Source organism: Suncus etruscus, chromosome 12 (genome assembly GCF_024139225.1).
Source record: "Suncus etruscus isolate mSunEtr1 chromosome 12, mSunEtr1.pri.cur, whole genome shotgun sequence".
Classification (NCBI taxonomy): domain Eukaryota; kingdom Metazoa; phylum Chordata; class Mammalia; order Eulipotyphla; family Soricidae; genus Suncus; species Suncus etruscus.
In genome coordinates this window covers 85,233,935-85,257,520 of record NC_064859.1, presented here as the reverse complement: position 1 = coordinate 85,257,520, position 23,586 = coordinate 85,233,935, and the positions used below count along the sequence as shown (strand labels likewise).

General features: G+C 54.2%; 1 protein-coding gene across 1 annotated transcript; it reads left to right on the top strand.

The window, feature by feature from the left end:
• The first annotated feature begins 199 nt into the window (after nucleotides 1-199).
• SDC1 (syndecan 1) lies at nucleotides 200-21,001 on the top strand. Its single transcript, XM_049784826.1, has 5 exons — nucleotides 200-370; nucleotides 16,241-16,322; nucleotides 18,534-19,000; nucleotides 19,642-19,777; nucleotides 19,908-21,001. Exons 1-5 carry the CDS (start codon nucleotides 305-307, stop codon nucleotides 20,075-20,077), a joined length of 921 nt encoding a protein of 306 aa, XP_049640783.1. The 5' UTR covers nucleotides 200-304; the 3' UTR covers nucleotides 20,078-21,001.
• Nucleotides 21,002-23,586: the final 2,585 nt, after the last annotated feature.

Below are 23,586 nucleotides of genomic sequence, written 5' to 3'. Positions count from 1 at the left end.
CCGGAGACCCGGCTCGCTGGGGGTGGGGGGCTAGTTTTTTGCAACGGCTCCGGGGCCTGTGGGTTTATTATAAGGCGGAGCTCGGCGCGTACAAGAGGTGTCGCCGGGAGCTGAGCCGTGTGCGTGGCTTCGGGAAGATCGGGACCAGCCGAGGAAGAGAGAGCGAGTGCCCGCCTAGGACAACAGCGCGCCTGGGGGTCTCCATCGTCCTCAAGGAGCCCACCCAAGCCACCTCGGAACCCCACCGCTCCGGCCGAGCCCGCCACCCCGCGCAGTTACCCCGACTTTCGCCGGTGCCCGCAGCATGAGGCGCGCGGCGCTCTGGCTCTGTCTTTGCGCACTGGCGCTGCGCCTGCAGCCGGCTCTCCCGGTAAGTGCGGGGCGCAGCGGGGTGCTGCGGGGAGCCCCAGCCCACGGTCGCACGTGGAAAGGGAAGGGTGCGGGGTCACTCCCTTCTTCCCGCGCTCCCCGGGACCGTGGGCACCGGAGGCAGCAATGCGCGCCTGCCCGTGGCTGTTGCGCGCAGTTGCGCGCGCGCTCCTGGCTGATCCAGCCGGCTAGGGAAAGGGGGTGTCGGCTCGTGCGCCCCGCGGAGCTGGACCCCGACATTCAATCATGCAAAAACGGCTCCCCAAGCGTCGGGACCGCAGCTTCCCAGACACCCCCGCCCGTCATTCCGGCCACCCCGGCGGTGGATGCAGCCACCACTACGGCCACCACCACCACCACCTCCATACCACGTCCCGCCTGCCCCCCTAATTCAAACCAGATCCCCCGAGCCCGGGGAGTCCCGGATCCATCGGCCTAGACAAGTTCTGGCATCCTGAACCTGGTCCAGGGCTGCTAGGGGGGCGCGCAAAGGTGGGCCCCCCACCCCACCCCACTCCACTCCACTCAACTCCGGGCTTTTCCGTTTGGGGAGCCCCGGGTAAGGCCAAGCTGGCAGCTTGGAGTTCCAGGGAACTTGGCCCAGAACCTGCGAATCGCTGGAACCTCAACTTCTGGGCTGCTCCAGCGGAGCCCCTAGGGGCGCGTGCGGGCGCACCCGTGCGTGCCAGCCGGCTTGAGCGCCCCTGTCCTGCAAGCGGACCCCGGGACTGCCCTTTCCCTTCTCTTGCGCCTTCTCCTTCCCCTCCCCCGGCCCGGCTTTGTGCTGGAGCCGCGCGGAGGGAAGGAAGGCGGGTCCCTCGGCCCGCCCAGCGGAGTTTGGGGGTGGGGTGGGGGAAAGAGGGACCGACGTGGAGTCAGTCCGAGGCTGGCTGGCGGTGGGGAGGAGGCCGTGGTCTTGGGGGACCATTTTTGCAGCATCTACTTGGGACTCCGGAGGGTTTGGGTCCATGCGACAGGGAGTCAAGGCCCACCAAGAGCATCTCCAGGGGACCCCAGACTGGTCCCGGGCATCTCCTTCCCGCCCGGGAAGGGCCTCCTCCGGCCGCTAGCCCGCCTTCTCCAAACGGGGGGCGCTTTGTTCTCGGCCCCTGGAACCTTTTCTTTCCCGGGAGTCGGCCCTGCCTGCCGCTCGGTGGGTCCGAGCCCTGCGCCAGCCTGGTGGGTTGGTTGTCAGTGGGGTTGGCCGTGTCCAGACCAGACCCGCGCGCTCTTTCTTTCCCGCACACCCCGGGGTCCCCCAGGATGTCGAGGGGTGCTCTTTCCCCACCCCCGGTCCGGAAGCGGCTGCCCCTCACCACCACATCTGGCCCCAGACTTCCCAGGCACACACACACACACACACACACCCCAACAACCCCGGCGGGCTGGCGAGGCACGTGGGCGGGGAATGGAGCCGGCAGGCCGCGTGGGCACCCGGGTCCCCCCACCCGCACGGTGGTGGCATCTGGACAAGCTCGGGCTTAGCCCCTTGCTGCAGAATAGGAGCCCGCCAGTTAGGGGGAGCTTTAGGGGGGTGTTTTTATACCAGGAAGTCGCTGGGAGTGGGAATTGGAAATCCTTGAGGTGGGTTCCTAGCACCCACCCCCAGGTGATTGTTGTGCTTTGCAAAAGGAGAATTCTTGGCGGCTCTTGAACTGCAGATGGGAGGTAGAGGGAAAGAGAGAATTGAGAAGGGAAATGGGGGTACCTTATGGGGCGCCTCGGATAGGACCTAGTTGCTGAGGCTCTGACCGCTTTCTGGCTCTTGGGTCCTTCCAGTAAGTTGGCCTCTGGTGTCTGGGCTAAACCTAAAGGGTTGTGGCTTTTGTGGGACTGAGATGGTGCCTGGAATCTTAGTTAATACCATGGAGACAAGGTGGGAGGTATTTGGCTACCCCAGGCGCAGCAGGCCTTACCCAGGACCCCTGCTTTCTCTCTCTCTCTCTCTCTCTCTCTCTCTCTCTCTCTCTCTCTCTCTCTCTCTCTCTCTCTCTCTCTCTCTCTCTCTCTCTCTCTCTCTCCTCTCTCCTCTCTCTCTCTCTCTCTCTCTCCTCTCTCCTCTCTCTCTCTCTCTCTCTCTCTCTCTCTCTCTCTCTCTCTCTCTCTCTCTCTCTCTCTCTCTCTCTCTCTCTCTCTCTCCTCAAGATCTGCCCCCTTCATCGCCCCACCTCACTGCTCAGAGAGCACCTGGGAAGAGGCTGGGATTCCCACAATGCCTGCCATCACTGTGGGAGAGATGGAGGGGTTTTGAGCTTTCTCTGTGCTGGAATGGAGAGAAGAAGCAGCCAGCCTGGGAAGTCTGAGCCTTAAAAGTACTCCTAGGTGGGGGTCCTACTCCAGCTTAGTTAGCCTTTAGGTTCTCTTAAGTTTAACGTCTTTTCTCTTGCTCTTTCCTGCCTGTCCCCTCTGACAGTGAGAACTCCAAGCTTGATCTCAAGTGGGAGGAGAGGCGTGGTCAGTGGTAGAGCATTGACTGGTCTTGCATCATGTCTGAAGCCAGGATCAATTCCCAGTACCTCACAGTCTCATAAGTCCTGGGAGTGATGCCCAAACACTGAGCCAGCAGTTTGCTTCTGAGCATTGCCCGAGGTGTGCCCTCCCCCAAAAAGTGGGATCCTAGAGTGTTTCTATTTCCTTGGAGTCTTTCCCCTACCCCTGCCAAGAAAGGAGACCTGCCTAAATGGGAGGTGACTTCAGTGCAAAGATGTGACCCTCTTTCCCCTTCTCTTTGGCCCCAATGGGAAGCAGGTCAGAGCCCCTTGGGGACCAGCGAGTGGGGTGTGGTTGTGGGTGCTGACTCCTCTGGGGCTGGTGCTTCCAGCCACTCCCAGAGCCAACAGGTTTGTCTGAAAAGGTTTGTGCCTGCCTTTGCTTCCCCTGGTCTATTGTCTCCCTGGTGCAAGAAAAAAATGACTTGTTCTGGAAGAGCTATTTGCTGTTTTCCTCTCTTTCTCTTTCTTGAAAGGCATAAAATCCCATTTTGCCTTAATTATGGGGGCTAGTAGAGACATTTCCCTGCGGCCTGGCGGAGGGAGGGCTGGGGGCGGGCCCTCGCTCTCTCCTCCCTCGCCCCCTCTTGCCTTCCACCCTTCAGAGGTGATGTCACTCCTGGCTGTGGCCCCGCAGGAGGGTGGAGTGCGATTAAGTCTCTACCTGTAGTTTTACCGTGGGTCCCAATAAAATCTCCCTCCTCCAGACTGGTGGGCAGAAAGCAGGGTTTAAAAAAATAAAAAAGGAGAGAGCTCTGGAAGGAATTAGTGAAAAGCTTGAGTTGGAGTGTTTGAGGACAGGATCTTTGCTATTCCAGCCGGATTTCATACTCTCAGCTGCTGAGAGTGGAGGGAATGAACATGTTTGGGATTTGTGTTTTTTTTTTTTTCAAGAATCCATGGTGTGTCTGGGAGTATTTTTGGGGGACTGGACTCTGAAATACCCATTTCCCTCTTTTTCTAACAAAAGACTAAGAAACCTGCTTTAAGTTCCACAGGCATGGCTTCCTGGTTGGTTAGAGAGGTTTTTTTTTTTGCCCTCCCCTGCCCCCTTTTACATACCCTTATGCCGCATTTAAATTCTGCTGGCTTCTTCACCTCTCTTCCATCCGTGCCTGAGAGCAGCAGCAAGCAATCAACTTCTAGATTGCATTCAAATTGGCACCTTTGGTCCAGCCATGCTAATAAACAAGTGGGGTGTGTTACAGTTTCCCCTCATCCTTTCCTTCGCTGAATGTGAGCATTGCTGATGATCTGGGAGGTGTGAGCTCTGTGCATTCACTGTCCTCCTTTGGGGACTTCTGCAATGTTTTGGATAGTCCCCCAAAACATGCAGAGGGGCCCCCCTCAGAGCACAGGCAGGAACAGATGGTGATGACCTCTTGGGGGAAGCTCTGATCTCTCTAGCTTCCCACTTCCTCTGCTGGGCTCCGAGCTGTGAGACTTCGTCGCCTCAGCTGGCCTGGAATTCCGCCAGGCTCGCTTGCTCCAAATCTGAGGTTCCTGGACTCATTTGGTCTCCAGTCCCCTTTTCACTAGCAAGAGGATTCAGTGTTTCTCTGGAAGTCTATCTTCTTTTTTGTTTACGGGTCACACCCGGCAGTAGTCAGGGCTTACTCCTGGCTCTGCACTCAAAAATCACTCCTGGCATGCTCAGGGGACCAAATGGGATATTAGGGATCAAACCCAAGTCTGTCCAGGGTTGGCTGCATGCAAGGCAAGCACCCTACTTGTGTGCTATGGCTCCAGCCTGAAATCTTCCTTCCTTAAGTGAAGAACTAGAAAGTGCATGAGGCCTGGGCTTCTATTCTCCCCCCTGGATTTTTCCAGCACTCTGGAGATGGTAGCATTGCCTTCTTTGAGAAACTACTCTGATCCTGCATCAGTGACCTCCTGTCCTGAGCCATTTCTTCCCACCGCACCCCACCCTTTGCCCCTCCTCTCTAGCCACTCACAGTGTTGGATTTAGATTGGGGCATACTCTTATTGTGCACACCCACCCAACTTGGTAGGCCAGAAAGGGTTCTTGGCTTTAAGCAGAGCTCCAGGCTGGAGCCTCAGTTCTGCCTGCAGCTGATTTGCCACCTGCCCAGATTGACTGAGTCCCTTGGCTTCTGGGGTCCACCTTCTTCTGGAAGTGGATCTCCTCCCCTCTTTCCTTGCCCCCATTCTGTCACTTGCATCCGCTCTCCCAATGAACATAGGGGAGAGTTTTCTGCGGAGGGAAGCAGGCTGGCTGCTGGTTTTATTGGTGTCACCTTTAGTTGGCAAGGGCTCAGTGACATGTTGGGTCAATTCTCTGATCACTGCTCTAAACATTTATTTTAATTCTTGTCCCACTGAATGGTTAAAATTGGAGGGCTGAGGTCCCTGCTGCATTGATATCAGCAGGTCTCCCTCATGAAGCTTGGACTTAATTGGAGGTTGACTGGACCTTGCAAGGCCATTGTGATGGGAGAACCATTGGGGGTGCAGGGCATTCGGGTCTGTGGGACTGGCTTGCACAGTCCCTACTGGATTGGGATGGGGTCACTTGATTTTTGCATAGAGACAAGCAAGTGTCCCCCTTTCCCATGAGAATTAGGGTTTGAAGGTGCTTAGGACGTGCCTTGGAGTTGATGTTGGTGGCTGAAAATGGCAGATCGCTCCATCTCCATGGGCTTGCTGGCCCCCAGGTAGAGTCAGCCTGCACTGCCTTTCAATTTGGTTATGAGGAAGCACTTGGGACACCATAGATTCTTTCTTTTCTTTCTTGCTTTTTGGGTCACACCCGATGACACTCAGGGGTTACTCCTGGCTATACACTCAGAAATTACTCCTGGCACACTCGGGGAGCATATGCGATTCTGGGGATCGAATCAAGGTTCATCCTGGATCAGCCACATACAAGGCTGACGTCCTACCGCTGTGCTGTTGCTTGGCCCCCGTAGATCCTTTTTATCAGCTTAGGGTTCAGGCATATGGCACATGTGGGATGACAAGGATCCAGAGTTCTACCCAGAGGTTGCAGTAGGGAAAGGCCCTCCGGGGAAGGCACTCCCTTCACCACCCGCCTCACCTGCACCACCCGCAGCTTCCAAGCATGAGCTATTTCGACAGCGAGTTTGAGAAATGCAGGTAGAATGCCCCCCATCACCGCCCCAGGCATGTGCAGGATTGCAGAGAGGAGGCGATGAGGGAGTTTGTGATTGTAGATGCTCCCCACATTTAGCAGGAGTCATTTCCCTCAGCTCTCCAGCAATCTGAGTATACCCTAGTGCCCAGGCAGCACCAAGGGGGCAGGCATGCAAGTGCCCCCCAATACCTGGAGGCATATTGGGGGTTCAGGTCCCAGCGTGGAAGTGGTGGCTTCACCTGCCTGGTACACTGTTCTGCCTTGTTTTCAGGAGCTGACATGGGGCAGGGAATTGCTAGAAGCTTCCAGTGTTCCCAGGCCTGAGACAGACCTGCACCCATGTGCTGTTCCCCTGGCCTGGTAGCCCTTCAAGGTCTCAAAGCTTCATGGCCTGTAATAGTTTGGTGTGCATGTGTGTGCATGTTGTATGTGTGTGTAGTCTGCGTGTGTGGAGACAATGTGGGAGGTCCCTAGCAGTAGGGAAGGTGTCTGTGCACATGTGTGCATGTTGTGTTTGGGAGACCACATGGGGGTGTCCCTAGCAGGGGGTGCCATTGTGGCTGTGTCCTGACCTACATTCCTGCCACAGTTCTTGAGTTTTGGAGAAACTAGTCACCCTCCTCAGGAAGAGGGGTGCTACCTTCCTCTCTCTACTTCCTCTGGCCTTTTTCCTCTTCACCTGCTGTGTCCTCTAGGTTCTGGCTGAGCCACTTGGTGCCCTATTTCATGCAAGGCGGCATCTCCCAGCCTATCCCAGTCCCCATCTCAGCTGCCTTCTCCCTTCCTCAGTTCTGACAGCCCTGGGCTTGATAGTAACCTTGTCTAGGCCTGGGGAGACTTGTTTGGGGCCTGGAGTTCCTCATTATTAGTCCTGGGATTTTAGAAAACACTAGACCCCCAAGGGAAGGTCTGGGGAGTGGCCTTGTGTCCATGAGGGTGGGTGGTCAGGGCCTCCAGCTTGGAGGAAGTGGGTTCAGAGCTCACAGTGGCAGCTTGAAGTTAAGGGTCCCCGGGTGAGGTCAGGCGGACATAGGGGACAAGGTGTTTGCTGTACATCCTGGCGCCCTGCCCCAGAGCAGAAAGTGCATGAGGCAGGTTGGGGCATTGGGGAAGGCAGCACGTTATCGCCCCACTCATCAGCTGAGTCACGGCACCAGGGACTGTAGGGGTGGCTGACCCCTACTTCACTGCTGAGTGGCCGTGAGATGTAGCTCTTGGCCTCCATGAGTCCGTCTATGAACTGGGCATGGGGTGGGGTCATGCCTTTGGATGCTGATGATCCCTGTGGCTGTATCAGGAGCTTGGGGTATGCCGGTGGGAGTTCTGCCCAAAGCTGGGGGTGAGGGGAGAGTTTAGGAGGCATCAGCAGGTGGTAAGGGACACACACCTGGCCAGGTAGAGACTCTAAACAGAAGGGCAATGCCACGTGAAGGTCCTTTGGTCTGAGAAGGGGGTGTCCAGGAGCCCACTCAGAGCAGTTTCAGAGCAGAATCCCAGGTTGGTGGTGAGGCAAGGTTTGGTATCCAAGATCAGTGTTAGGATGGAGGCCCTTGGTGTCCAAGATTAGGTGTTAGGGATGGGGTCCTTAGTGTTCAGGGTCAATGTCAGGAAATGGGGTAATTGGTGTCCAGGGTCAGTGTTAGGGAATAAGGGTCCTTGTTGGCCAGGGTCAGTGTCAGGGAGTCAGTTCTGACCATCAGAGTGCCTCATTTGCACCCCAGATACATACACTCCTTCATTTCATTGATGTGGTCTTGAGTTCACTCTTTCCCTCTGGGGCAGCCACAAGTCTGGCCTCACTGGGTTCCCTCATGGTATATGTTGGGCTCCAGGCCTTGGGAGGACTGAAACCCAGATACAAATGCACACAATAACACACAAATGCTATGACTGACACATTGTGACCTACACATCCTGTACACTGTAATGCACACATGAGCACCCACCATGACACACTGTGATACATATACAAGCACACAGCTGACACACACATTGTCTCAGATGCAGACACTTCTTCTCTGAGACCTCTCCTGAGTGTATAGGGATGTGAATGTGGGCTTGCACGTTGGGCTTTCAGGGCCCCCAGCCATGAGTATTTCTAGAGCCTTCTGTAGAGGCTAAAGACACCCCAGTCTCTCTCCCATAGTCAAGCAGGGGTGCAGTGCTGCGATCTCATGATCCCCATTTCCAGGACAGGGTTCAGAGAAGACTGGGGCAGAGAGCCTGCATGTCTGGTCTTGCCTTGCATGCATGCTGTGGGTCCACTGTGCTGATTCCCCCTCACCCCTGCAAGTTGCTCTGGTGGGGACCAGACACAGGGACTCACAGGGGTGGATGTGAATTCTCTGGAGATTGAGGGCATGCCAGGCCCTGAAGCACTGTGGGGAGCAGGAAGCACCCACATCCCACCTTCCCTTCCATCCCTAGAGCAAGATCCTTTTGGGTTCTTTTGGGGGTGCCCTGAGCTCTCTCCTCCAGGACCTGCCACCCCTCGAGTAGATTCCCATAGGAAAGTCTAAGGTTGCACAGCGCACTCCTTCCTCCCGGTGTGATCCTGGCACCCTTCTTCACCTCCCGCTAAGGCTCAGTCTTCTAAATCTGTCAAAGGGGGTTTTCATATTCTGCCCCCTACTCTCCTACACACACACAGTGGCTGTGACTGGGCCAGAGTGAGAAGAGTCCCTTGGGGTGAGTGACTGACTATGTTGAACCGGGTGCTGATGTAACAGGGTCCGCAAACATGGCTTTTGTCCCTACCCAGAAATCGGAGCCCTTATGGGTGAGCCAGACTTTGTTCTTTCTGCACCTCTCTAGAGGCTGACTCCTGCCTGCAGGAGGCTTGGGGGGGGAGAGGGGGAAAGAGGTCAGTGAACTCACATACCAGGTCACCCATGTGGGAGCCCAGCAGCTCCCTGAGCCACACCCAGAGCTGCAGGCCCGGGTACCCCTGAGGGTCTGTCCGGGAAACTCATCCACGATGTGATTTTCTGCACATTCCTCTGAGCCATATTCAGGGAGCCTGAGTGGTTTCTCCTTGAGATCTGTTTGTTTGTTTTTCTTTTGGGCCTCAGCCAGCAGTGCTTAGGGGACTTTTTCTGGCTAAGCTCAGGAGCGGCCCCTGGCAGTGCTTGGGGGGACCATTTGTGAGACTGGGGATTTGAACTGGGGTTCAAGGCATGCAGGACAAGTGCTGTAATCTTTGCACCATCTCTCTGGCCCATCTCCCTGTGTTCTTCATGGGGGGAGAGACTGCTAGGCCAACTTTTGTACATAAGTGCCTTGGGATCTTGGAATTCCTGCCTCATCCTCTTTGCATTCACTTCCTCATTTGTAAGGTGGGTTTGGAGCTCAAAAGGAGGGAGCTAATGGAGAGACTGTTGATGCATCGGAGTCAAGTGTCTGGTGTGAGGAACTTGATAAATTAGCTGCAATTAGTTTTTTCCCCCAAAGCCTCATTTCTTTCTGTTTTTTTGTTGTTGTTTTTTTCTGGATCAGAGCTTCAGTTCTTCTCCACACCCCGGCTGTCCTTGTGTAGGCTGTCATCACTGCTTCCTTTCCTGAGGCCCACTGGACTAAGATGGGGCTGCATTTAGTCACCTCCCACCTCTTCAGTTGCTCTACCACCTGCTGCGGGCATAAGTTTTGAGACCCTGATTGCAACATGTTCCCAGCTTTGCATATGGGCATGCTCCCAGCCCTACATGGGTGCCTGCTCTATTCCTGTGTATGCTCATGCTCTAGCCTTGCATGGATACGTAGTTCAGCCCTGCATGTGCACATGCCTAGTTTTGTGTATTTGCATGTCCCAGTCCTGTGTGTTTGCATGCTCCAGCCCTGCAGTGCTCATTCTCTTGGAGCTGACTTAGGAGTTCGTGTGCACCTGCCCAAGATGTAGATACTGGAAGAGAGCAAGATGGCAGTGATGTTGGCTGTTCCAGCTCCATTCCATTAGCACCCCAACTGCAAATCTGCAAGGATACCCCAAGGACACTTCCTCCATTTCTAGGGCCTGGATCAGCTTCCCCATTGCCTTGGGACCAGCTCTGCTTGCCCTTTGCTTGGTCCTGAAGGCGCTGCCCAGCCCAGCCTATTACCCGTTGTGTGGGAGAAGCGAGTGCATCCGGGACACGAAGGGAATTGAGCTTTTCTTTCTCGGGTACAGGGTTGGATGGCAACCCCATTCTGACACAGGTCAAAAACTTTGTTCTTGACTCCTTCCAGCTTGTCTTTTGAAATCCTCTCCCTTGTTCCTCAGCTTCAAGCCACTCTCAGTGCCCCAGTTTTAAGAGTCGCCTCTACCTGGCCATAGGAGCTGATTTGTGCTCTTGTGTGGACACCTGCCACTGTCCCGCCTTCCCAGGGGGGCTCGGTACAACTGCAGACATGTGGGGTGTAAAAGCTGGAGGCTGGGCTTGGCTGCAGGTGTGACAAAGCTGCAAGTTTCAGTATTCACGAAACCTTGCAGCCTTGAGACGTTTTATTTTATTATACTTGGTTTTGGGGCCACACCCAGCAGTGTTCAGTTACTGCTAGTTTGCACTCAGAGATCACTCCTGGTGGGGTTCAGGAAACCATATGGGATGCTGGGGATCGAACCTGTATTGGCGGTTTGCAAAGCAAATGCCCAACTCACTAACTCACTGTGCTATCACTTCAACCTTCCCCCTGGGATGCTTTATTTAGCCATTGGAGGATCTCTCTGAATCCTCCATGCCGAAGATGTTGGTGTTGTCTGGCATGAGTCAATGTGAGAGCAGGTGCCCTTGAGGGGTGCTGAGACCCTACATTGAGCATGTTGGGGCAGCCCCCTCTGTCCCGGTGGCTTGCCAGGGCCACCCCAGTTGTCGGCACTTGGAACATCTGGCTTCCTGCCTGGGCTCTGACTTTCTTGGAAAGCTGAGAGCAGAGACAGAATTCATGTGTAGGGGTCCCTTGGTCTGAGCCCTATATTTGGGGGGACATCTGCTCTGGGTGGGCAGCCCAGGGTGCTCCAGGAGGGTGAGCCTGGACTCCCCAACATGGACTTAGAACTGTCACCCTCTCCAACCTGCCTGCTCAACCTGGATGGGCAACCCCAGACAGGGCCTTCTACCATCTCCCCGAATACTTCGACATGAGCCTCAAGCCAGCCGGGCATTCCTGCTTCCGGCCACGGTCTCTGGGCTTGATGAGGCCACTCGGCTCTGGCTTTGGGGGCAGCGCCAGGCACGGAGGCTGGTGGGGCCAGGCTGGGAGGTGGGAAAAGCAGAGGAACTGGTCTTCCCGCTCTGGGCCCACACCCAGCCCTCCACTGGGCCTGTGTGGGGACGAGTCAGGGCACGCTGGCTGCCAGGCGGGCGCCAGCTCCGCGGACGGCTGGGCATGGGGGTGCTGGCGGCAGCTCTGACAGCTTTGGGCTGCCAAAGTCCCCCACCTCAAGCACACCCCTGGCCTGTGAGGAGCTCCAACCTGGCAGCATGGAGGAAGGGCTCTGAGGCTTTGTTCCAGGGCCTTGCATTCCATGTCCAGAAAGGTGGGAAATATCCTCCAAGGGGTCCTGGAAGCTGAGGACAGACACTGTCCATCCCACCTTGTCTGGGAACCCCCAGAGCAATCAGGCTGAGTGTCAGGGTTTGGACAACTGAGACAGGAAGGGTTTTGTGCCAGAATCCCCCCACAAAGGTGCTCATCTCTGTGAAGGGCTGATGGTAGTTTGGGTGCTGTGTCTTGAACCCCTGGATACCCATTCTTGGGTGAACATGAATGAAGACCCTGTTGTGCCAACCTGCCTGCCTCCACCATGCTTGTCAGGGCTCAGTCTGACTTGGGGCCAGGACTCACGGGGTTGGCAAGGCTGTAACTGAAAGTACTCACACTACTGTCACTGGGCAACTTCAGGGTCTGGGACTTTTAGGACCTTGGTGGCAATAAGGCTGGAAGAGCAGCCTGTCTCTTCGGTGTTGAGTGCCTGAGGTGGGGGTGGGGGGCATGCTGCCTCTCCCTCTGCAATGTTTGTGGCCTCTACACCCCCAAGTCTTCTGATAAGGAATTGGGGCCACCACTCCCAGACTCCTCAAGGCCCTCAGGGAGTTTAGGGTTCTCTGACTCTGCCCCTGTTGTTCAGGTGGCAGAGATGGGCCTGGCCACTCAGGAGCCAGAGGGCCACACCCGGCCCACATCAGCGCACTGTCTCCTTGATAGCATGCCTTCCCTCCAGGGCAGGGTTGGCGCTGTCTGGCCCTACCTCTGAGATGCCCTGGATGGCACCTCAAGATGCCAAGTCAGCCAGGAATAGATGCTGGGGTCACTGACTCCCCCCCAGGCAGGAAAGCTGAGTGGTCAGACCCACTGCAGCCGGGCTTTGTGACCTAGCATGGGACTGGTGCTTTGCTCCCTCTCCCTACAGAGCTGTGTCTCCTCCCTTTGCTGTGGGTCTACCCCCACTCTATCCCCGGTGGTTTATGAAGCTGGGAATCTTGTGGGGGGTTGTACTCAGCAGGGTCTCTGGAAGTTCAGGGGTTCCCAGCCTTCCATCCACTGGTTGAAGCACAGTGAGACTCTGGATAGTGGATGGGTTGTCTAGGGCCTATTTGAACACAAGGCTTGAGTGGGATTTATATGTCCCCCAGCACTTCCAGTGGGGCCTTTTCTTGTCTCTGAAGCTGTCACCCACCCAGCCTTCACCCAGCCCCCTCGCCCTCCTGGTAACCTCTGCTAGGGAGCTCCAGGTCTGGCTGCGTCATGGTTTGGCCCCCCAGGCAGTTTGGACATCTTGATAAAGGGCTAGGTGAAGGCTAAGAAGAGGCTCACCTGGGAGCTGTGATGATGGTGAAACCAACGATTCCCTTAGATGCCCACATCTCATCCGCCAGAGATCCACCGCCTATGAGTTCAGAGTACTTTCTCCTAGATCTCGAATCCCTTGTTTGAAAGAGGCCTCCCTAATGCTCATGTTGGGGGTTGAACTTGGGGCTTCACCCATGTCAGACAATTGTCCCTCACGAGTACTTGGGCTCCCCTTCCTTCTGCACCCTGCAAAGTCTCCCACAAAGGCCCCAGGACTATGAACTACTGATTGGGGACTGAGAATTGTCCTGTCTTCCTGAGGATCTGACGGGCCCTTGTGGCCCCCATTCAGTTACCCTCCTTGCTTCAGAGGCCGCAGCCTCCTCAGGTCCCTCTCTGGAAGCCTCCTGCTATGGGGCACCTACTTTGTAGTGCTGGGAACTTGTTCCAGGTCCACCCCTAGCCCCACGACAGTGCTCCCCATCTCAGAAATGAGGGTGCTTGTAAGATTCAGAAGCCCACAGTATTCTGCACATGGCCTGCTGAGCTGTCTCTGGCCTTCTTTGTTGCGATTTAGTCCATCATCAGGGAGCCAGAGAGCAAGTTGGGGATCGGGGATGATGGAGGGTTCAGACAGACTTTTGGAGAACCTTATGTAGATCTCTATTATCCTCCTGCTGTCTTGGCTTTTCCCTGCCCCAGTGTCGGGAGGGAGGGCAATGGCATGCAAAGCCAGGGCTCCTTGCAGGTGGGGCCTGCTGCAGGGGTGACCCTCCCTAAAGCCAGTGTAGGAAATAGCCGGCACTAGCAGGTGCTGACCTGCCCGCCTTTCCAAAGTTTCTCAGCTCTTGTGCCACTGGCAGAGGATGGGGCAGACTCCAGCTCTGTCTCTCAGACTCTTCTTGTCCCTCTTGCCTCCTTGCTGCCACTGTGGGCCCTCACTTGGCTGCTCCCGGTTCACTTGGCCTCCAAGGCAGTAAGTGGGTGGGGAGGATGCAGACATTGTCACAGAGGAGGCCTTTTGGCCCATCCTGGCCAAGATTCCTAAGCAAGACTCTTCAGGGAACAGGTTCCTGGCCCTGGCTCTCTCCCTGCCCCCTACCCTCCTGGGGCTGAATATTTCTTGGCAGGCCTTGTCTTCCTTAAGCAGGTGTCTTCTAGCACCTTAAGAGTGGGGCCAAAGGGGTGCTCACCCCATTCCCCATAATCACACACACACACACACACACACACACACACACACACACACACACACACACACACACACACCAGCCATCACTGCAGGTCCACCATCAAGCTGGTGGACCTAGGCCATGAATGGAAAGGAGCCAAGTGGTCTGGCTCCATTTCTTATGTGAAAGGCAGATATTTTTGGTGTGTGTGCAGAGGTTCAAGGTCCCTAGAGACATGTGGTAGTGCCTTCCAGGCTGGGCCACCTGTCCCTGAGATGCCCCGGCGTTGGGGCCAATGGGTTCCAGAGGGCTACTAGCTCCACCTGGCCCAGCTGCTGTGGTCACATTCTCCCCACACAGCCAGCTGCTCAGTGAAATCGAAAGTCTCCCTACCAAGGCCTGAACCTCCTTGTACCAGGAGAACCGAGTTCAAACTCTGCAGTTTCTGCTCATTTTCTCCAAGGCTCCTCCACCTGCACTCCACACCCCTCAACCTGAGAAAGATTCTGGCAAGAGAGGGCCGGGTAGGTAGGCCTGGTGGAGGCCGCCCCGAGGCAGGCAGTGGGGTGTGTTTGTTGTGTCAACACTTGGCAGGGATAAGCCCAGCTGAGTGGAGGGAACAAATTGCTCCCAGGGCCAGCACAGATCCCGCAGATCCTGGGTCTTAGTGGTCCTCCAAGGGGAGCCTTCTTGCTGGTCTGCTCATAGTTTCTTCTGGGTGAGACACCCTGGACCCCACAGCTGGTTTCTGAGTACATTATCCACTGTGGTCCATGCTCCAAGTCTAGCACCTTCTCAAAGGGTCTCCACAGGGAGTAAGGCCCAGGGTGAGGAGGGATGCCCCGAGGATATGCACCCTCCTCCTTGCTTCCTGTGGCCTGGACAGGAAGCAGAGTGGAGGAGCCCCTTCTCTGGCCCCTGCCTATTGATTAGTGGCCTTTGCTGCTCAGGGGTTGAGCATGGATTGAAGTCTCCCAGTGCACAGAACCAACAAGTTGTGCATGTGGGGGAAAAGAGGGACTCAAGGTGTAGATAGGCTGTTTGCTCCAATGTGGGTTCAGTGCAGGGAGGTAGATTTTGGACTGTCAGAGGAAGCTCTGTGGGTTTGCTGGCTTTGTGGTTGTCGCATGTGTCTGATGCATCTGGTTACATTTACACACACACACACCCTCATCCAGATTACATTCACACAGATACACACACACCTACCCAGTTTACCCACCCCCCAAACACATAATCCAGTTTATGCACAAACACTCGTGCATCCTTATCCAGCTGTGCTCTGTGCTCTGGCAGCCCGGGAGGCCAAAGGTCACATCTATCCTTCCTGTCCTGTTCTGCTTTAGCCCCATGGGCCTGTGCCAGGAGCTGGCGAGGCTTCTCAATGGAGGGACCTGTTATCCCTCTTTCCCATTTGTACCATTTGGGGTCTCCAGCCCCCCCCCCCACACACACCCTGCCTACTCCTAGCCCTATCTTTACAGAGCTGCAACTGCTCAGGGGTGCCCACTGCTTGCCAAAGTCTGAGAGGCTCTTCACAGCTTTGCTCAAGCTCTGAGCATCTGGAATGTCAACCTTCTGCTCTGTCCCCTTCACATAGCTCAGAAACTGAGACTGGGGATATCTCTGGGGTCTTACAGCTAGAAGTGGCAGAGGCAAAGACTGAGGGATCCCCTGAGCTCTGCTGTGTTATGTCTTGATCCCATTTTTGTTCTGGCTTTGTCTGACATTGGGGTTCTTTCAGATGACCTTGGGGTCCATGTTTCAAGGCTCACCAGGCCCTTCAGAGCCACACTTCGTGTTCACCTGCTGGGCTGGAGCCAGGATGGGGGTGCAAAGGGGACTTCAGGAATCTGTCAGCCTCTCTTCCATCTCTGTCTCAGAGATTGGGCCCTTCTGGGAGACTACCAGGAAGGCTGGATGCATACTGGAACCTTACTGGGGGACAACTTGTAGCTCAGCCTTGTGGGTCTGGGCCTGGTGGTCCCACCATTCTGTCCCAGGTGAGCCTGGGTGCTGTGCTTCCTGGGGCTGCTCCCCAGGCCCTTTGGTGCCCATAGCCTGGAGCCTCTAAGTTCACTTTATGGACTAAATAGGGGCTCCTAGCGGATAGCTTGGTAGTCACAGAGGCTGAGATTTCTGCAGGCCCCTTAGATCTGACTCAGTGTGTAGGGGCCACTGGGATCTCATGGGGCCCCTGTCTACCAAGCGGGCTGGGATCTGGAACTGTGTGTGTGTGTGTGTGTGTGTGTGTGTGTGTGTGTGTGTGTGTTTAAGCAGCAGGTCCCAGTCAAGCTCCCCTCACACCCTTCCCTCTGATTCTTTTCCAGCAACTCATGACCATAAACATGGCTCCGGAAGATCAGGACAGTTCTGGAGATGACTCGGACAACTTCTCCGGCTCAGGCGCAGGTGAGGTTTGGGGAATTCAGGTAGCCTGTTGGCTGGTCCAATGGGAACAGTGAGGCTTTTGTTGTCAAAATGAAGCATCTGAGGTGGTGAGGCCTCAGATTGGGGCTGGGCTCACATCTCTGTCAGACCCTCCCAGACCAGCCCTCAGAACATCCATGGAGTTCCCAGGCCTGTTTTCCCATGTGTGGGTGGGAACTTTATCTTTTCAGATTGTTACCATAAGTTTACAGTAGTGTAGGATGGATTTCAGAAGTGTTGTTCCATACTTTATACGATAGGAAGACTCATCACCCCGATATGAGACTCATTACCCACTCCCCAAAATTCTAAGTGCCATCCTGCCATCATGAAGACACTCCCCCAAACCTTCCCTATCTTCCATAATTTTCTCTAGAAGCAGATTTTGTTATCTGCCTGTTGTCAGCCTTAGTGATGATACAAAAGGCTGAGACCATCTGGTACCTCGCCTACTTGAATTGTTTCACTAGGAGTACAATCACTCCAAATGTTGTTTGTTGGTTTTTCCTTTTGTTTTGGGCCACACCTGGTGGTGATCAGGCCTTACTCCTGGCTCTTTGCTCAGGAATCAGTTGTGGTGGTGATGAGATGAAACCCAGGCCAGCTGTGTGCAAGGCAAGCACCCTGCTCGTTGTACTGTCTCCCCAGCCCCATAGATTTTTTTTTGTTTTGTTTTGGTTTTGGGTCACACTCGGCTCTATGCTCAGAAATCACTGCTGGCAGGCTCGGGGGACCATATGAGATGCCGAGATTCGAACCACCATCCTTCTGCATGCAAGGCAAATGCCCTACCTCCATGCTATCCCTCCAGCCCCCATAGTTCCATCTTTTTATGGCAGAGGAGAATTCCATGGATTGTCTGTGGGCCACGACTTCTTTATAAGGCTATGGCTGGGAGGCAGCTGGGTTGGTTGTATGTTTTGGCTATTGTGAACATTGGGGTGCAAATACCCTTTCAAAAGAATGTTCCTGTCAACCCCGTCACCTTCCGGTAAACACAGAGTGCTGGTGTGACATTGCGAATCAGGAATCCCACATTTAGCTTGTCAAACCTCTGCACACCGGCTTCTAGCTCACTGCTTCCTCTTCACGTGGGGCTGTATCTTGACCTGAGCCATGAGAGTTTGGGGGAGTTGCCAGGCTGCGCGGCACCTAGAGAGGTGGATATTACTTTTCATCTATTTATTACCATAAGTGTTTCAAATCCCTGAGCTAGAGAGCTCAGCCTTGGGTGCTGAGAAAGGAGGGGCACAGATCCTCTGTGCAGGGGGCTCTGCAGAGAGCCAAAGCTAGGAAGCAGGACACCGACCTCTGGGGAAACAGGAGCCTTACTGGAGAGGGGACAAGGAGGGGTTTTGGGGAGGATGACCACCCAGAGACTTAACACAGTGAAGTTCCTTCCCAGAAAGTCTCTACCTCTCCAGAGACCAGCTGCTCTCAGGCCCCTATACTACCCTGTTTCCCTGAAAATAAGACAGTGTCTTATATTACTTTTTGCTCCCAAAGATGCACTAGGTCTTATTTTCAGGCAATATCTTATTTTTTCATGAAGAACAATACGGTACACATTTATTGTTAAATAAAAATTAAAAAAAATATGGCCAGAGCAGTGTCACAAGCTATAAGGTGTCTGCCTTACCTACACTTGTCTAGGATGCACCCGGGTTCCATCCCCCGACATCCCACATGGTCCCCCAAGCCAGGAGCAATTTCTGACCCCATAGCCAGAAGTAACCCGTGAGCATCACCGGGTGTGGCCCAAAAACCAAAAAAAATTTTTTTTTAATAAAAAAAATAAAGAAAAATTATTTCCTGCATACCATACCGTAGTATGGTAGTTGTTAACACAAACCAGACAAACTGAATCTTATAGACATGAGTCCAGCAACCAGTTTACAGTTAATTAATTTTTATTCTGAGACAGCCTAGAAGGGCCTTATATTCGGGGGATACCTTATATTTTACCCAGAAGGAAACCTGTAGGTAAGTCTTATTTTGGGGGAATCACAGTAGAAAGGGTGACTTTTTTCATCTGTTGGCCCCAAGGGTGTCTCTTTATCACATCCCACAGCTGGAGCATGGCTTTGCAGGGAAAGAAGGGATTGCTCAGGTGTGGGACTTTGCCATGGCTGGCCTTGAACTTTCAGGGCCTCCTACTCCCAACCCCATCATGCTCTTCTTCTGGCCCTGCAGGTTCTCTGCCAGATATCAACATGTTCCAGCAGACATACCCCACTGGGAGCAACCCGGGACTCTTGACGGCTGTGCCCACGGCTCCTGAGCCCACTGGCCTGGACAGCACCGTGACTACCCTGCTCACAACAGAGAAGCTGGAAAAGGAGATGGCAGTACCGGTGGAGGGGGAGCCCAGAGAAGCCCTAGAGAAGGAGGCCAGCCCTGCACCCAAAGAGACCACACAGTACCCCAGCACCCAACCAGAATCCAGAAAGGAAGCCACCACGGTCCTGACACCCGTCACCTCCCAGCCCCATGGGGGCATGGGGCCTGAGCCTCAGGAGACTTCAGCTTCGTCGGCACCCAGCCAGTTTGACCCTCATGTTCACCACTCAGAGGAAGGAGTTTCCGCTGTCACCCAGAAGGTGCCTGAGGATGACGGAGCCACCAACCAGATGCCAGCAAATGAGGGCTCTGGGGAGCAAGTGAGTGTCTGCCCACCATCCTCCTCTGTGTCACTAGGAGTGAAGGACCCAGGCACTGGGGTCATTGGGGAGATGGCTCAGAAGGTCCTGTCTTTCCAACAAGCCCAGGGTTGAGCTGCACTCTTTACAAATGCTCCCTCAGGGGTCCCGAGCGATGGCACAGCGATAAGGTGTTTGCCTTGCACGGTGCTGACCTGGGACATATCTGGGTTCAGTTCCTGGCATTCCATATGGTTCCCTGAGAACTCCCAGAAGTGATTTCTAAGTGCAGAGCCAGGAGTAACCCCTGAACATGGCCAGATGTGGCTCCCCCAACAAAAAGCCCCCTCAGGGCCCCTCAAAGCAACTTCCTTGAGCTTTTCGAGGTTCCTACCTCCTGGAGAGTTCAGCAGGTTTCCCTCTTAGAGCAACCTGATCGCTTTTCACGACAATGAGCCTATATGAAAGAAACATGTTTTGTGTCCTTTATGTCCTGATGTCCTATCTCTGCCACAGTCCATTTAAGTGCTGAGATTGGGGTTTGGCTCGAGATCCCAGTTTGGGGGCTGCCTAAGCTGGTGATAGCAGGGAGGCTGAAACTGTCCCTGGGTTTCGAACGGTAGTGGCCTGGCTTCCCTGAAACTATACTTACACTCCCCTAGGATTTTACCTTCGAGACCACTGGGGAGAATGCAGTTGAAGGCTCCGTGGAACGGGACCAGCAAGACCGGTCTGCAATGGGCCATGAAGCCAGGGGGGCTTCCCAGAGCCTGCTGGACAGGAAGGAAGTTCTAGGAGGTGAGTCTTTTCTCAACTGGGCTGGACAGGGGGTAGGAGAAGGCCTCAGAAGAGGAGGAGGCCTCTTTGGGTTGGTGGGATGCAGGACCTCTGCTTCCAGAGCTGATCAGTCTTTCTATGTCCACCCTAGGAGTTATTGCTGGCGGCCTGGTGGGCCTCATCTTTGCTGTGTGCCTGGTGGCGTTCATGCTCTACAGAATGAAGAAGAAGGATGAAGGCAGCTACTCCTTAGAAGAGCCGAAACAAGCCAATGGGGGAGCCTACCAGAAGCCTAGCAAGCAGGAGGAGTTCTATGCCTGACGGGACCACCCTTCCATTCCCCCTGCCACTCGCTAGGTCCCCACTCGCCTCTTCCATGAGGAACCGCAGGCCCTGCCTCCCCTGCCCCATGCTGCCTTCTTGGCCCTCCCACTCTCGAGCTGGGGGCCTCTGGGGGTGAGGGGCGCCCTTCTGCTTCTTTGACTTCTGCCTGGAGACTTGGGCGCAAAAGAGCTCTCTCGGGTTATGACTTTTCCATCACCACCGCCGCTGGCACTTGGCATTCCAGCTCTATGACTCAGTTTCTTCAAACTGGAACGGACAAAGGGAAACCTGCTCCACGGGCCTGGATGGGGCCGATGGGCCGGAAGAGGCCCAGGCTGAGATCTCATGCCTGTAGCACTTACTATAGACACCAGCCGCCTTGGGGACAGGGATGGTGACATGGCAGAGACAGGCCAGGCTCACCAGAATTCACTTTGTTTTGTGGGGAGGTCTCATTTAGATATCGACTTGTCTTTGCACATGTTTCCTCTAGTTTTTCTGTCTATTGCCCCTAGACTTTGTTCCTTCTGAGGTAAGTTAAGAAAGTTGACTTGGCCGTCCGCCATTTTGCTTCCCTAACCTACGGTCAGGAGACAGGGAGAATTCTCGGTGTTTGCATGAGGAGAACCAAATCTGGAAGCCAACATCCCCCCTGGTGTTTGTGTTATTTCCTTAGGGCACACAACCGGGGAGGCCCCCAAAAGACTGGCTGGTCCATCTTTACTGCCACAGCTATCACATGTGTGTTCATGAACTTGGGGCCACGGCCAGGACATGGACTGCTGTGACACTGAGGAGATGAGACATTTGAGAACAGAATCCTGGCACCTCAGGCTGGGCCCTGAGGAAAGTGGAGACTGTGGGCAGCTGAGGTGGGGTGAGCATAGAGATCCTCACACTGACCCAGTCCTTTTTTGGGGGGGGGGGGCATCTCAGGGGATATGTGACGAGAGGGGATATGGGACGCCTGGCTCTGCGCTGGCCCACGAAGATCCAGGTTTTCACCTCTGACTAGTTCCTGAGGCCCTGCCCTGGGCTGGATTCAGGAATATTTCCAAAGAGTGATAGGCTTTTGCTTTTGGCAAAACTCAACTTAATCCAATGGGTTTTTCCCTGTACAGTAGATTTCCCGAGTGTAATAAACTTTAATATAAAGTAGTCATGTGTATTCCACTCATTTGTTTCTCTCTATGCGGGTGGGATGGGGTGACCAACTTTTTCGCGAAATGCCGGCTTATTGGGGAGCTTGGCTTTCGGCGTGGGGCGTCATCTTTCCTGTGGGAAGGATCTTGGGCCAGAACCCCTCCTGTTGGTTTGGGTTTCTGCTTTTGCTGAAATTCTGGTGGGTGGTAGGTTTGGTGAAGGTTATATAAGGCCGGCTGTGGGTTTCTGTACTGCCAAGCACCAAGCACTAGGTCCAAAATGGCTAAAGACATAGATGGAAGGCAAGGATGTGGTTTAGTGGTAAAGTGTATGTCTCGTAGGCATGATCCTGAGTTCATTACTCCTGCTGTTAAACAAAACAAAAAAAAAGAAGTAAGAAAAGCAAGAAGTAGTTCGGTGTTTTGGTTTTGGTTTTTAGGCCACACCTGTGGTGCTCAGGGCTTACTCTTGGTTCTATACTCAGGGGTCACTCTTAGTGGGCTTGAGGGACCATATGGAGTGCTAGAGATTGAACTGGGTTTGTCACATATAAGACAAGCACCCTCCTACCAGCCCTGCAAGAAGCTGTTTGGCCTCAGGCCACTGACCATCTCTTCCACCTCTGAGGCCTGGAACTGTGGCCTTTTCAGATTTCTGGCTGAGTCCAACTGTCTTGTTTTCACACTTGCTAAAACTGTAGACCCTGCCAGGCCATCTGGAGCCTCTACTTAAGTTTTTTTGTTTGTTTGTTTTTGTCTTTGGGCCACACCTGGCGGTGTTCAGGGGTTACTCCTGACTCTGCTCAGAAATCACTCCTGACAGGCTCAGGGGACTATATGGGATGCCAGGGATTGAACCTGGGTATGTTCCAGGTTGGCAGTGTGCAAGGCAAATGCCCTAGTGCTGTGCTATGACTCTGGCCCCTACTTATGTGGGGTTTTTAGTTTATTTATTATTTAATTTTTGGGAGGGCCATACCTAGTGGCGTTCAGGGATTACTCCTGGCTCTGCGCTCAGAAATTGCTCCTGGCAAGTATGGGGGACCATATGAGACGCCAGGATTCTAACCACCATCTAGCCTGGATCTGCATGCAAGCAAATGCCCTACTGCTGTGCTATCTCTCTGGCCCCTACTTATGTGTTTTTATAATAAAATAAAATAAATTATTTTGGTGTTTGGGCTCACCCCCAGCAGTGCTCAGGGTCTACTGCCTGCTGTGTGCTCAGGGCACCCTATGTTACAACGGAGCATCCCTGGCCCCCATATTGAGAAAACTCAGCCCAGGGAGCTATATCTCAGGCCCCACTTAGATGTTTAATCTGACACTGTTGTGGCTGGGGGACCTTCTGGGATTTAGAGTGATGAAAGGAACCTGTGTATGCCTTGAGTATGGGACTGGACATCACTTAGGTGCGAGCAGGACAAGCACTAACACCTCCTTGGTCAAGTTTCCATCCAAGCTACTGGTCCCATTCTACGCAGAGCTGGTGCTGACTCACTCTGCTGAGCGTTGGTGAAAACAGCCACAAGGCAGGCTGAGGCCACCCCTGTCTGCCCTGTCCTGTACCCTGAGGTCTTTGTCACCTCCCCTCCCCCCAGGTCTTATGCTTACTCTCCCCGCCAAGTCTCTTATCACTCCTTCTTTCCTTCTTACTTTCTGTCCTTACTTTTACAAGCCCTTCAGCAGATGTTCTCAAGGGCCGGATGCCTGCAAAAGGTGTCAGCGGACACAGTGGACACAGAGCACTGGCCTCCAAGCCCAGCCACTTGCCCTTCCCATTGGCCCTTCAGCTGTGCCTCTCCAGTCCATTGCATGCCAGACCATGTGTGTTTTAGGGGGCAGGCAAGGGACAGTCCCTTCTAGGACACTTGCCACTGAAGCCAGAACAGCAATCGGCAGAGAATAAAACAGTGTCTTCAGTCATTCATTCACTCCACAAATAACAAAAACCTGCCAGCCCTGTGGTTGGATGGTGAGGGCACCTTAAAGAATTGGTCCTGGGTATCAGCACTTTCACATTCACAACACCTAGCCCCTCTTAGTTGCACTTCTACTAATTTTTGTAAGCAAAGTACTATAGCAGGCAAATGTCTTTTTGGCCACATGTCAGCAAGCAGTGGCATTAGTGGTTGGGTGAGGGCAACCTGGCCACGGAGCCACAATGGACACTGCATGGGGGTGGGGGGGTTGGACATAAGAACCACATCCTTCCACTTGGTTGCTTTCTGTATTTGGGGGGGGGAGGATGTGCGTTTTAAAGCAGTTTGTTTATTGATTGCTTGCTTGATTGGTTTTTGGGCCACATGTGGTGATGCTCAGGAGTTACTTCTGGTTCTATGCTCAGAAATTGATCCTGGCAAG

Coding starts and splice junctions, on each gene's coding strand:
- SDC1 (XM_049784826.1), top strand. CDS start 305: ATGAGGCGCGCGGCGCTCTGGCTCTGTCTTTGCGCACTGGCGCTGCGC. Junction 19,001..19,641: donor ATGAGGGCTCTGGGGAGCAA/GTGAGTGTCTGC, acceptor ACACTCCCCTAG/GATTTTACCTTCGAGACCAC. Junction 19,778..19,907: donor CAGGAAGGAAGTTCTAGGAG/GTGAGTCTTTTC, acceptor TGTCCACCCTAG/GAGTTATTGCTGGCGGCCTG.